Source organism: Somniosus microcephalus, chromosome 9 (assembly GCF_052327205.1).
Source record: "Somniosus microcephalus isolate GS21.2 chromosome 9, FLI_Smic_1.0, whole genome shotgun sequence".
Taxonomy (NCBI): Eukaryota; Metazoa; Chordata; class Chondrichthyes; order Squaliformes; family Somniosidae; genus Somniosus; species Somniosus microcephalus.
The window spans coordinates 66,084,918-66,097,876 of NC_140995.1; the positions used below are offsets into that span (position 1 = coordinate 66,084,918).

Below are 12,959 nucleotides of genomic sequence, written 5' to 3' on the forward strand. Positions count from 1 at the left end.
ATGCCAAGCAAGGATAATAGCCCGTAGGGGGAGGGGGGAAATTTGCAGGTTTACTCCACCCAACCCTGGCTCTGTGTGTGTGTGTGTGTGAGAGAGTGAGACAGAGAGATATGCCTTAGGCAATTCTGGCACTTCCTGAGTAGTTCCTATGCTATCAAGTCTAAAAAACAATCTCAATGATCTTTGCAAACTGCTAGACAATAAGAATAAGAGTCATGCTACTAAAGTCAAAGTACGTGTATGCTGCCTTGCACTGTGCTAGTCATTAAAACAGAAACGTCTGCAATTTTCAAGGTCAAACCCTAGCAGTTTTTAAAAAATATATGTATACATAACCTCACGCCCTACTGTACCCAGTGACATCACAGTGCTCACCAACACTGTCAATGTACATTCCCCACCCCTAGAGCCTTACTCATTACAAGCAAGAAGTAATCACAGACACTAAAAAAGATATTAATAAAATGCCAGAAAACTGTATTTGGCAATTTTAACAAGTGCATACAGGTACAACTAGAAGCATTCAGTTTTTTTTGCCAAGTGCTCTGAAAGCAATGTTAGTCACATTAAACAGTTACTGTCACCAAGAAAAGGCCAGTACAGAAAGATTTTGCCAGTAAGGTATAATAACGATTTACATCAACAGAGAGAGAAAGAAAAGGAGAACGATCATTATGAGTACATACCTTAATCTTCAAAAAAATATAGAAACACAATGTACTGAAAATCAAAATTGTACAGCCATGTTTACTTGTTGAATATATACAATTATTCAGTTTTTTGGGGGGTGATGGTTTCAAAAGAGTGTCTTTCTTTTTAAAAAACACACAAACACACAAACGAATCAAGGGTCTCTCTCCTTTTTTACTTTGACGTCTCCGGCCAAGATGGTGGCGATCTCTCCTTGCATGAAAGCCCAGGGCACGTTGGAGCCGACGAGTGGGCACTTCTCGCCGCTGGGGCAGTAGACCTCGCCGGTGGCCCCCTGCTGCTTGATGCTCTCCCTGGAGCAGGGGAAGCAGAATTTGTGCGAGGGCACGGAGGGGCACTGCACGAAGTGGGTGTCCTCCAAGCGTTCGTGGCAGATGGTGCAGCAGAGCGGCGCGCTGCTGGGCACCGAGGAGTCTGGAAGGTGGGCCGGCTGCTCCAGCTCGGGGTGAGGGTTGTTGCTGCCCGCCGGCATGTCCCGGTGGCCCATCCGCCGCTGGCCCAGGGAGGACGGCGAGAGCGGGCTGCTGCTGTTGCGGCGGGGGGCGCTGGAGGAGTGCAGCTGGCCGGCTTCCTTGAGCGAGTGCACACTGCCCGCGCTGTCCGCCACCAGGATCAGCGCCGCCATGGGCGACTGTCCGTTCTGGCCGGCATCCGGCGGTGAGGAATGCGGCGACGGCGAGGGGGCGAACGGCACCGGCGTCATCTTCAGGCCCTCGGCCGCCAGCGGCAGCCACGGCTGCCCCTCTCCGTTCACCTTGCTGCCGAGGGCCGGCCCGGCGCCTTCCGAATCCGGCTCGGGTGAAGCTTTCCTCTTGCGGCCTACGCGGGTACCTGGAGAGGGAGGAGGGAGATGGGTATGAGGGAGTTGGGAGATGGGGATGAGGGAGATGGGAGATGGGGATGAGGGAGATGGGGATGAGGGGGATGGGGATGAGGGGGATGGGGATGAGGGAGATGGGGATGAGGGAGATGGGGATGAGGGAGATGGGGATGAGGGAGATGGGGATGAGGGAGATGGGGATGAGGGAGATGGGGATGAGGGAGATGGGGATGAGGGAGTTGGGAGATGGGGATAGGAGGGAGTTGGGAGATGGGGATAGGAGGGAGTTGGGAGACGGGGATGAGGGAGAGGAGGGAGTTGGGAGACGGGGATGAGGGAGAGGAGGGAGTTGGGAGACGGGGAGCGAGGGAGACGGGGAGCGAGGGAGACGGGAGACGAGGGAGGATGGAGACGGGAGACGAGGGAGGATGGAGACGGGAGACGAGGGAGGATGGAGACGGGAGACGAGGGAGGATGGAGACGGGAGACGAGGGAGGATGGAGACGGGAGACGAGGGAGGATGGAGACGGGAGACGAGGGAGGATGGAGACGGGAGACGAGGGAGGATGGAGACGGGAGACGAGGGAGGATGGAGACGGGAGACGAGGGAGGATGGAGACGGGAGACGAGGGAGGATGGAGACGGGAGACGAGGGAGGATGGAGACGGGAGACGAGGGAGATGAGGAGTGTTGAGGGAGGAGGGCGAGGGGGTTGAGGGAGAAGGGGATAAGGAAGGAGGGAGATAGGGATGAGGAAGGAGAGTGATGGGGAATGAGGGAGAAGGGGGGGGAATGAGGGAGAAGGGGGGGGGGGATGAGGGAGATGGGGACATTACATTAAAGATTGTTTGGCAACAAAAAGGACAGCATGCATCTAAACTGGTAGCCATTGCAGTCCACGCCACTTACTGGAAGTAGCATGCTGCTGCTGGCACAGGCTCAATGGACCGAATGGCCTCCTTCTTTGCTAGATCATTTTAAGTCAACTAAAGGACTCCCCCCTCCCCCTTCTTGCACCTGGCTTCATCTCCCACTCCCCAAATTCTTGCAACCAGATAGTTGCCTTTTGCATGCAATGCATGCTCGCCTGCTCTGTTACTCCCGTGGCATTTTGCAGATACACGTTTGCAGCCCGGTAAACCTTATGCAGAAACTTTGGCTCATATTCCCTACCTGATTTGGCCGCTGCAGCAGCCGCCGCCGCGGCATCGAAAGCCAGCACCCGGCCGTGCTGCAAGGGGTGCTCCTTCTTGAACCGCACGTCGAAGGGCGGGTGTCCGGCCAGGGTCATCAGCGTGTCCTTGACCGTCTTGGGCTTGCCGACCCACTCGTCCCCCCGGCTCTTGAGGTTCTCGGCCAGCTCGGCCAGGTGCTTGCTGTCCTTGGCCTCGTGCTCGGCGCCGGGCCGTTTGTTTACATCCAGGCCGCCCAGGAGCCGCCCGTTGACGCCGTGAGTAGGCGGCGGGTGGGTAGGTGGCGGCGGCAGTGTGTGCGAGGTGCCGTTGACCATGGGCACCAGGTTGGGGGGAGGCGGCGCCCCGTGCCCCCTCCTCGAGTTCGGGCTCTGCCGGTTCAGCTCCGGCGGCTCGTCGGCTTTCGAGTATCCGTTCAGCGCCGAGTTGCCGTTCTGCCGCGACGGGGGGAACTCCAGGCGGGGGGGAGGCCGGTCGGAGGCCAGCGGGTAACGGTCCAAAGGCTGAGGCGGACGGGACGAACAGCCGTCCACCGAGTGCAGCAGCTGGGACGAAGTCTCCTTGGCCAGCCCGGCTTTGGCCGCCGCCGGTACGGGAGCGGGCGAGCGGCCGTCCTGGAAACCGTGCGCCCGCTTGAGCTGGCGGGCGGTGTCGATCACGAACTCGATGCGGTCAGCTCCCTCGTAGTTGACGCACCCTCTGCAGACGGGCTCCGTGAAGTCCCAGATCATCGCCCACGGCATGCGGGGCAAGTCGCACAGGTAGCAAGACTGTCTCCTGGTCGATGCGACCGCCGCCGACGACATGGCGACTCTGTGTGTGTGTATGTGTGTGCAAGGGGGGCTCCGCCGATTGCACGCTGGCAAGTGTGTGTCTGGGTGTGTATCTCACTGTCTGTCTGGGTGTGTGTGTGCGCAGGATTCCCCTCCCGCCCCCCTTTCTGCTGACTTTGCAACAATCTCAATGCAAAAAAAAATACAACACACAAAAAAATAGAAACAAAGTATCTACATGAAATGGTTACTAACTTGCAACTTCATGGCAGTGCCAGTGCCCAGAGCGCGCGCCCCGGACTCGCTCGCTCTCTCTCTCTCTGCCCCTCTCGCGCTCCTACTCGCTCACCCCGGCCTGACGTCAGCCGTCAATCACTCACCTCCCCCCCCCCTTCTCGGTCGTCTTTTCCAAAGAGCGGTGGCCGATTCTTCGACAGTTCTTCCGCGCGCATGCGCGATTGCCGCCGCGCCTCCCTTCTGTCTGAGAAAGCGGGGCCTCTGGTGACGTAGCTTCATTGTCCTCGCCCCTCCCCCTCCTTCCCTTTCTGCGGATGGGAGGGGCTGGAGGCGCGCACGCGCGTTGACTCCCCCTGCTCCTCTCACACTATGTAAATAAGAGCTCCGTTTACAAACATTCCATTTGGAATGCCCGGGCGGGCGTGCGTGCGTGCGTCATCGGCGCCGTGCATCGCTTGCTCTGCAAATTTGCAAGGGCGAGTGAGAGAGAAGCTTACAATGCAAACTGCGAGCCTACCAGGCGGAAATGTGAGTTAGTGCAAGGCTAGCACTATTGCAAAAACACACACACACGCAGTGAAAGGGGATCCTGAGCACACTGCAAATTAATGATTCAACTGCTCTAAAATTAGAAGCGTTCTGTCATGAATGGGACTTTTGTTCCCCAATAAAAAGGAAGTGCAAATGTGTGTTTGTGTTTTCTTCTTCATCTGGATGGCAAGGACGGATTCGCCTTCCTTAACCCGGGGGCCTTTGCTGCATTGCTCTGTCCAAATTGCATTAACCCTTTCCTAACAAACCCCCAGTCATTTCCCTTTCGTGATGAAAGTACGTTGATGGGATTTATTGTCCATTTGTAACTTTGTTTAAAAAAAGTAATGCACGTCCGCCCCTTTGGCACCGTATTTAGGGAGTTTTAAGGTGCAAACCGAGCTATTGCAACAGCAAAATATCATAAAACTGGTAGAGAACCCGCACTGACTAATAGTGCCGCTCGGGGTGACGTCAGGGCCCGGCTAGCGTGCCCTCCTGTTGATATTGGAAATGTCACAGGAACTGCAGCCAAGAAATGGTGGAAGGCGTTTTGCTTCGCTTATGTTTTTTGCACCGCAAACGGAGGCGTGTAATCGTGCATTTATTTACAATTAGAAACGAAACCCCCTTTTTGTTCTTTTTTTGCAAAACGGTGCGTGTCCATATGGAAACCCTTCGCCGTACAGTTTGTATGCATAACTTTTTAAAAATAGTTTCGCTTTTAAAAACGCAGGGGGATTTAATATGGTGCAAACACGCTGTTGCGCATTGTTAATTTACGCATGTTTCTCCCTCAGAGTTTACTTGTCAATGGTACATTGTAGCGTGTTTACAACTTAAAAGCTACTTATGACGGGTTCCCTTATAAATAATGAGCTCATTACAAAATGTGTCATCAAAAAATGACACGGGTGAGGGTTGGGGAAATGTACGAGAAATGTCAGTAACATTCAACCAGAAATGCGGAACATTAGCGTGTTACTATTTCAAAATGAAATCACATTCAAGTAGCAAACTATTTTTTAAAGAGTTCCTGAACGAGATGGTTGTATATTTGCAAAAAAAAATTTCGTTTCTTAATGAAAAGGATGAATATAAACAAAAAACACCACACGCGGCTACAGTTTGATACAAAGTTTACTAAACAATGAAACAAACTGGATACATTTCCATTTTGAGAAACTAAAAATGAATGACAATTTAAAACTAGTTACATATACGCGTTGTCTTTTAATTAATGAGAGTTTTGAAAAAAGCTAATTAGAAAAAAGACTTAGGACAAATGGAACGAAATATTTTTTAACTTACAAAGTTAGCAAAACAGCAAATAAACTGGATGCATTTCCATTTTAAGAAATGCGTGTAACTAAAATGAATGGCTACATAAAACTACAGTTACATTGCCGAGTTGTCTTCAATTAAAGGGAGTATTAAAACAAACTAATTAGGACAAACGGAATTAAATATTTGTCACTTTAAAAAAAACATGTTAAGTTCTAGTTTGCCTAAAGTAAATGTTGGGCGGGCTCCAGTTCCCTTTCTGTGCGGATTGAGAGTAGAGCTGCTACAGTAAGATGTCTCCTGCGTTTTTTTTGTTTTTCCTGCTTCGACGCAATTGAGCGGCTGCCAGAAAGGTTCGCAGCCTCGGTGCAAGTGGGGTGAGGCAATGCGTATGAAATGTGCAGACACAAAGCAACAACAAGAACTAATCTAAGCTGGAGGGGGGAGGGGAGGTGCTGCTATGTGCGTGTGATGACTACTTTTATGAAAGAGGATGTTGGACGGTTCAGTCACGTACACCCTCTCAGAGCCCAGCCCCTGAGGCTCTCGCTGAACTGGGCTCTGAGCCAAGGCACAGCGCGCAGGCGCTCCCCTCTCCTGCGAAAGGAAGAGACGAGCAAAACTTGGAGTCACGCCAAGAGCAACTGCCGCACTGAATAACTCAGGCAATCGCCACCACCGCACTCACTGCTATTGCTTATATATACATAAAATATCTATAGATATAGCTTATATACATCTATGGCTTTTATATCATCTATAGCTTATATATATATCAAAATATTTAAAAAATTTAAATATATATAGTGTTAATTTTATATTAGTTTAATATCAATATCATTAAAAATGATATATTTTTATATATTCTAGGGTTAGATGAAATAGATTGGGAGGAGGCTCGTGTGGAGCATAAACACCGGCACAGACCAGTTGGGCCGAATGACTTGTTTCTGTGCTGTAATATGCTAATATGTTACTGTTTTATATAAGCTATATATATATTGCATATGTATAACGGCATATATATTACACAGAAACTATATATATAAGTATAATTGTTGCTAATTCTGGTGTATCAGCTCGTCTTAGTGGGAAAATAAATAAATCTTGGCGCATTTGCCCGATTAACCGAAATAGTGCAAAACGCTATTTGTTGCATAAAATACTTGTTCCATCTGCATTTTAAAAAATCGGGTATTTCATGTGTTTCCAAGACTTTGCTGGGGGGTTGTTGCGAACATGCCACGTAGGCTCATTTCTCATCCGCTTTCTCCCTCTTGGACTCGCTCTTTGCGACAAGCAGGATGTCAGTCTTAGAAGGTTTTTTTTAAATTTCGCAGTGGAAATATCCCACAAATCGCACTGACGTGACTTTTGGCAGATGCAGAGAGAGAGAGACACTCGTAAACACGGCACTGGTACCAGCCCTGGCTGTAATGTTCTGCCTCATTACAATTTAATACGTGAAGATCGAATCGAGCTGGTTTGTGCTGCTGGCTATTTCACTCACGCACACGAGTAATTCTGTTAGACGGGCTATGGGGTGGGTAATTGTAACCGTGATTCTGTTTTCAATCTTTATTTGGAATGGGATATGCTTTTGTTCAGCATGTCCTGTCCCCTTTGCACTTGCAGTATGTGTGGGCACAAAGAATTCCAACTCTTTTATTTTTAATCAACCAATATTGCAAAGATCAATTTATTCCAACTATGACCTATTTAGTCTTTTTTTTAAAACAATATGCATGTGTATTTCATGCAAACTTTGCTGGTTTAGAAAAAAAAGGCTGCAATTGTAATATTTATTTACCCATGTTTAAGTGTCAGCTGCCAGAATTCACTGTCAATTCCTTCTGTTGGAAAACCTCATCGAATTCAGGACAAATAAGGGGAGAAATAACAAACAGACCACAGATTGCATGAACTGATAGGATGATGCATGCTGGGCTGGTTTTCTAAAACCCCTCAGGTATAGATGGGGATAGAATGTTGTTTGTAGATACACACAACGTATTAGCCTCTCTGGCTTCGTGCCTATACAGCAGGCACTAGGCTTTGTTTACTGATACAGATGCAAAGTGAATGTTAATCTAGTGACCGAAACCAACACGTGGTCCTGGCGCAGACAGCAGCTGGGAACTTCTGATGTAAAGGTTTTTTTATAAAAAGCTCTTGTAACCCTTGCAGTTCCGGAACAGTTGTCTGTCGGTGCAGGAGCGGCACTTCCCCATTGCAGCTATTTCATGTTAGAGATGCTAAGGCTTTCAGCCGAATCCCTGCATTTCATTTTCGCCAGCTTAATAAACAGGAAAAGTAAAGGACTCGCCTTTCGATGGCAGAGTGACTATTGAGTCAGCCATTGAGTTGTACTGTGTGAGTTAATGAGTTGGAGGCACTGCAGGACTTACTGCAGGACACACAGCCAGCAAAAAGAAAGACTTGCATTTCTATAGCGCCATTCACGACCTCAGGATGTCCCAAAGCGCTTTACAGCCAATGAAGTACAATCACGGTTGTAATGTAGGAAACACAGCAGCCAATTTGCACACAGCAAGCTCCCACAAACAGCAATGTGTTAATGACCAGATAATATTTTTTTAGTGATGTTGATTGAGGGATAAATATTGGTCAGGACACCGGGAATAACTCCCCTGTTCTTCAAAATAGTGCCATGGGATCTTTCACATCTATCTGAGAGAGCAGATGGGGCCTCAGTTTAATATTTCATCCAAAAGACAGTGTTTGCCACACTGGGGAAACACTGTGTGTATGTAGATAAACCTGTATAATCCCCTTTTAACTGCTGCATTCCCCTCCCCCCGCAAGACAGTTGCAAGCTGAGAGGAATAAGGCACATTCAGACTTGCCTGCTGCTGAGAGAAGGAAAACCAATCAGGTTCCAGCAGGTGACCAATCCGTGAGTCATCACAGGTTCGCGGGCTTCATGAATTCAGTACTGTATTGTGAGAGTTGGAGTAAAGACCTATTTCTTGTAGCTCGCTGTGTTGCCTATTTCTTTACGCGGGAGACCGTAGTCCCCCACATTGGTGACCCTGAATGTCGGCGGCTGAAGCCCCCGACTCACGCAGCCCTACAGAGGCCAGCAACGACCCGATGGCAACCAGCAGCAGCCTGATGTCGGCCGGCGCCACGTCCTTGAAGCTCCCCACCTTCTGGGAACACCAAGCACCAGCTTGGTTCGCACACTCGGAGGCCCAATTCACCCTTCGCAGGGTTCAAGACGATGAAGAAAGGTACCTACACGTAGTCTCAGCACTAGCAAGCTCTACCGCCGCTGAAGTTCTCGACTTGCTGGGGAACCCACCACAGACTGGCAAGTACTCAACCATTAAGGGCCGCTTGCTGCAGGCTTACGGCCTGTCCGGGGAGGAGAGGGCCCGCAGGCTTCTCTCACTACCAGGCCTCGGCGATTCTACCCCGACCCAGTTGATGAGCCAGATGCTTGCGCTCCTGGGCTCTGAACCGCAGTGCTTCTTGTTTCGGGCCCTTTTCCTCAGCCTGCTTCCTCAGCAGGTACAGACTGCCCTCGCGGGGTCCCCGATCACGGACTGCGTACAACTGGCAGCCGCCGCGGACAAAGTCTTCGCCGTCGCCCAACTCGGCTGTGCAGCCGCGAGGCACCCCGACACCACTGAGCGCGCACCGCCACGCCAAGCTGCAGAACTATGCTACTACCATGCACATTTTGGCCACAAGGCCCAACGCTGCAGAGCACCCTGCTCTTTCGATCAAACCAAGATGGCCGCCTGGACCAACGCACCAGCCCCGCGCCGCCGCCTAGGCCCGCTCGACCGCACCCCCGCCGCCACGATGGCCATCGGCACTGCAGGTAAACTGCTGTACATAACCGACTCTCTTTCAGGGCACAGATTCCTTTGCGACACCAGAGCCCAATGCAGCATAATTCCTGCCTCCCAGCTCGACATCCAGGCAGGCCGCAGCGGCTCACCCCTCGTGGCGGCAAATGGCGCAGCCATCGTTACTTTCGGAAAGCGACGGGCCGAGGTTTGTTTCAACGGCCAGCGATTTACGTGGGATTTCGTGACGACCTCGGTGGCACATCCCTTGCTGGGCGCCGATTTTCTTTGCACCCACGGACTCCTGGTCGACGTCCGCGACAGGCGCCTGACCGACGCAGCAACTTTCGCTTCACTGGCCTGCCAGCAGAGCAACGGCCCGGCCCTTGTCGGGTCCTGCTCCGCCCCGGCGCATGACGACTACGCCCGCCTACTCGCAGATTTCCCGAGGCTCACACAACCGACTTTCTCAGCCGCGGCAGCCAAGCATGGGGTCGAGCACCACATCGCCACTACGGGACCACCAGTGTTCGCTCAAGCCAGACGCCTGGACCCAGCCAAGATGGCGGTGGCCAAGGAAGAATTCGCCACGATGGAAAAACTGGGCATCATCCGCCGCTTGAACAGCCCTTGGTCGTCCCCCCTCCATATTGTGCCCAAGCCGGGCGGTGGCTGGCACCCCTGCGGCGACTACAGACGGCTCAACAACGCCACCACGCCCGATAGATACCCCATTCCGCACATCCAAGACTTCTCGGCACACCTAGCAGGAAAGTCCGTCTTTTCCAAGGTCGACCTGATTCGCGGCTACCATCAGGTCCCCGTCCAGAAGACGGCGGTCATCACCCTCTTCGGACTGTTCGAGTTCCTGCGCATGCCCTTCGGGCTTAAGAACGCCGCACAGGCCTTCCAACGGCTCATGGACTCCGGCCTACGGGACCTGAGCTTCCTGTTCGTCTATCTGGACGATATCCTCGTAGCCAGCACCAGCAAGGCCGAGCACATCGCGCATTTGCGCTCCCTTTTCCAGCGCCTCAGCCAACACGGGCTTATCGTCAACCCGGCCAAATGCCAGTTCGGAGCAGCCCAAATTGACTTTCTCGGCCACAGAATCTCGCCAAGGGGAGCCATTCCCCTATCTTCCAAGGTGCAGGCAGTGGCGGACTTTCCCCAGCCCACCTCGGTCAAGGCGCTGCAGGAATTTTTGGGGATGGTCAATTTCTATCACCGGTTCGTGCCCAAGGCCGCCGCACTCATGCGCCCCCTCTACGAAGCCACCAGGGGCAAAACGGGTAAAGAGCAACTCACCTGGTCCAGCGAGATGGCGACAGCCTTCCACCAGACCAAAAGCGCCTTGGCCAACGCCACACTACTGGCCCACCCCATCCCGGGCGCCAAGACCGCCCTCACCACGGACGCCTCGGATTACGCTGTCGGCGCCGTCCAGCAACAGTGGGTCGAAGGCGCGTGGCAGCCACTGGCATTTTTCAGCCGACAGCTGCGCAAGAACGAGCAGGCCTACAGCACGTTCGACAGAGAGCTCCTGGCCCTGTTCCTGGCAATCCGGCACTTCCGTTTCCTCCTGGAAGGCCGGCCGTTCACCGCATTCGTGGACCACAAGCCGCTCACTTTCGCCATGGCCAAAGTAACCGAACCCTGGTCCGCGCGCCAACAGTGCCAACTCAACTTCATCTCGGAGTTCACCACGGACATCCGCCACGTCGCCGGCAAGGACAATTTGGTGGCCGACTGCCTCTCAAGACCCTCGCTCCACGCAGTGCACCTGGGCGTCGACTACGCCAGCATGGCGAGAGACCAGGCCGTCGACCAGGCCCTCAGGACGTCAACTACCAGCCTCACCCTGGCCGACATCCACTTCCACGCAGCTGGCACAACCCTCCTGTGCGACATCACAGTCCCCTCGCCTAGGCCGGTCGTCCCATCCGCCTGGCGCAAGCGAGTTTTCGACATCATCCACAGCCTCTCACATCCAGGGATGCGTGCGTCTCAGAAACTTATGTCCGCCAAGTTCGTCTGGCCTGGACTCCACAAGGATGTGAGAGACTGGACCAACACATGCGTGGCATGTCAGCGCGCTAAGGTCCAGCAGCACACCAAGGCGCCATTGGCGTTTCGACCATGTCCATGTCGATCTGGTAGGCCCCTTGCCGCCGTCGCACGGTTTTACACACCTGCTCACGATCGTCGACCGCACCACCAGATGGCCCGAGGTGGTTCCCCTCGCCTCCACCACCACGACCGACGTCGCGCAAGCATTCGTCTCGACATGGGTGGCCCGGTTCGGCGTGCCGACCGACATATCCTCGGACAGAGGCCCCTAGGTCACCTCCCACTTGTTGAATGCCATCACCGCCGGCCTCGGCACCAAGTTGCACAGGACAACAGCCTACCACCTGCAGGCCAATGGGCTCGGCGAGCGCTTTCATCGTTCTTTGAAAGCCTCCCTCCGCACCAGCCTGGCCGACACCAGCTGGATCGACAAACTACCCTGGGTCTCCTGGGATTGCGCACCACGCCCAAAGAGGACCTCCGCGCCTCCGCGGCCGAGATGGTCTACGGCCAACCGCTCAGAGTACCAGGCGACTTCCTCTCCCTGACAACGGAGCCGTGGTCGGCCGCCAGACAGCTTTCCCTGCACCAGGACACGGCCCAGCAATTCTGTCCAGTGCCCACTTCGCAACACGGCCCGCAGCCGTCCTACGTGCCTCGAGACTTACGACATGTGGAGTTCATTTTCGTGCACCGGGACACGCACAGAGGCCCGCTGCAGGCACCATACACCGGCCCCTTCCCAGTATTGGAGACGAGGGACAAAGCTTTTCTTATCGACGTCGGCGGGAAGCCGGACCTTATTTCAGTAGACCGCCTCAAACCGACGCACCTGGCCCTCAGCGTCCCGTTTCGGCCGGCTCTTCCCCCACGGCGGGGCAGCCCTCCCGCGTTGGCGGCGGCCCCACAAAAGGACCAAGACACGCCAGAACCTTACTTCCCGGCCGCCGCCCCACCTTCGCCGGCAGCCCGTCCAGCCAGCCCACCAGCAGACCAGCCGACGAACCAACCGGCCGACCTCCCAGACAGCCCTCCTCACACGCCAGATGGCTACTACGGCGGCTTGGTCAAACCTCCGCAGAGACTGACTTTTACAGTTAACGAGGATTCTGGGGGGGCGTATGTGGCGTTGCCACATTGGGGAAACACTGTGTGTATGTAGATAAACCTGTATAATCCCCTTTTAACTGCTGTATTCCCCTCCCCCCGCAAGACAGTTGCAAGCTGAGAGGAATAAGGCACGTTCAGACTTGCCTGCTGCTGAGAGAAGGAAAACCAATCAGGTTCCAGCAGGTAACCAATCCGTGAGTCATCACAGGTTCGTGGGCTTCACGAATTCAGTACTGTATTGTGAGAGTTGGAGTAAAGACCTATTTCTTGTAGCTCGCTGTGTTGCCTATTTCTTTACACAGGAGACCGTAGTCCCCCGCAACAGCACCTCCGACAGTGCAGCACTCCCTCAGTACTGCACTAGTGTATCAGCCTAGATTTTTGTGCTGAAGTCTCTGGAGTGAAACTTGAA

The 12,959-nt window shown here is 53.2% G+C and overlaps 1 protein-coding gene across 1 annotated transcript; it reads right to left on the minus strand.

Moving 5' to 3' along the window:
• Window positions 1–456: 456 nt before the first annotated feature.
• On the minus strand, window positions 457–3,746 carry irf2bp2a (interferon regulatory factor 2 binding protein 2a). The gene is made up of 2 exons (XM_085996724.1): window positions 2,705–3,746; window positions 457–1,542 (listed from the first exon to the last, which is right to left on the minus strand). The coding sequence occupies exons 1-2, from the start codon at window positions 3,528–3,530 to the stop codon at window positions 845–847; spliced, it is 1,524 nt and encodes a 507-aa protein (XP_085852850.1). The 5' UTR covers window positions 3,531–3,746; the 3' UTR covers window positions 457–844.
• Window positions 3,747–12,959: the final 9,213 nt, after the last annotated feature.

What these genes read in the sequence shown, in the direction of transcription:
- irf2bp2a (XM_085996724.1), bottom strand. Translation starts at nt 3,530, where the DNA reads ATGTCGTCGGCGGCGGTCGCATCGACCAGGAGACAGTCTTGCTACCTG. An exon ending in TGCTGCAGCGGCCAAATCAG is followed by an intron (nt 1,543 to 2,704) that starts GTAGGGAATATG and finishes CTCCCTCTCCAG; the next exon opens with GTACCCGCGTAGGCCGCAAG.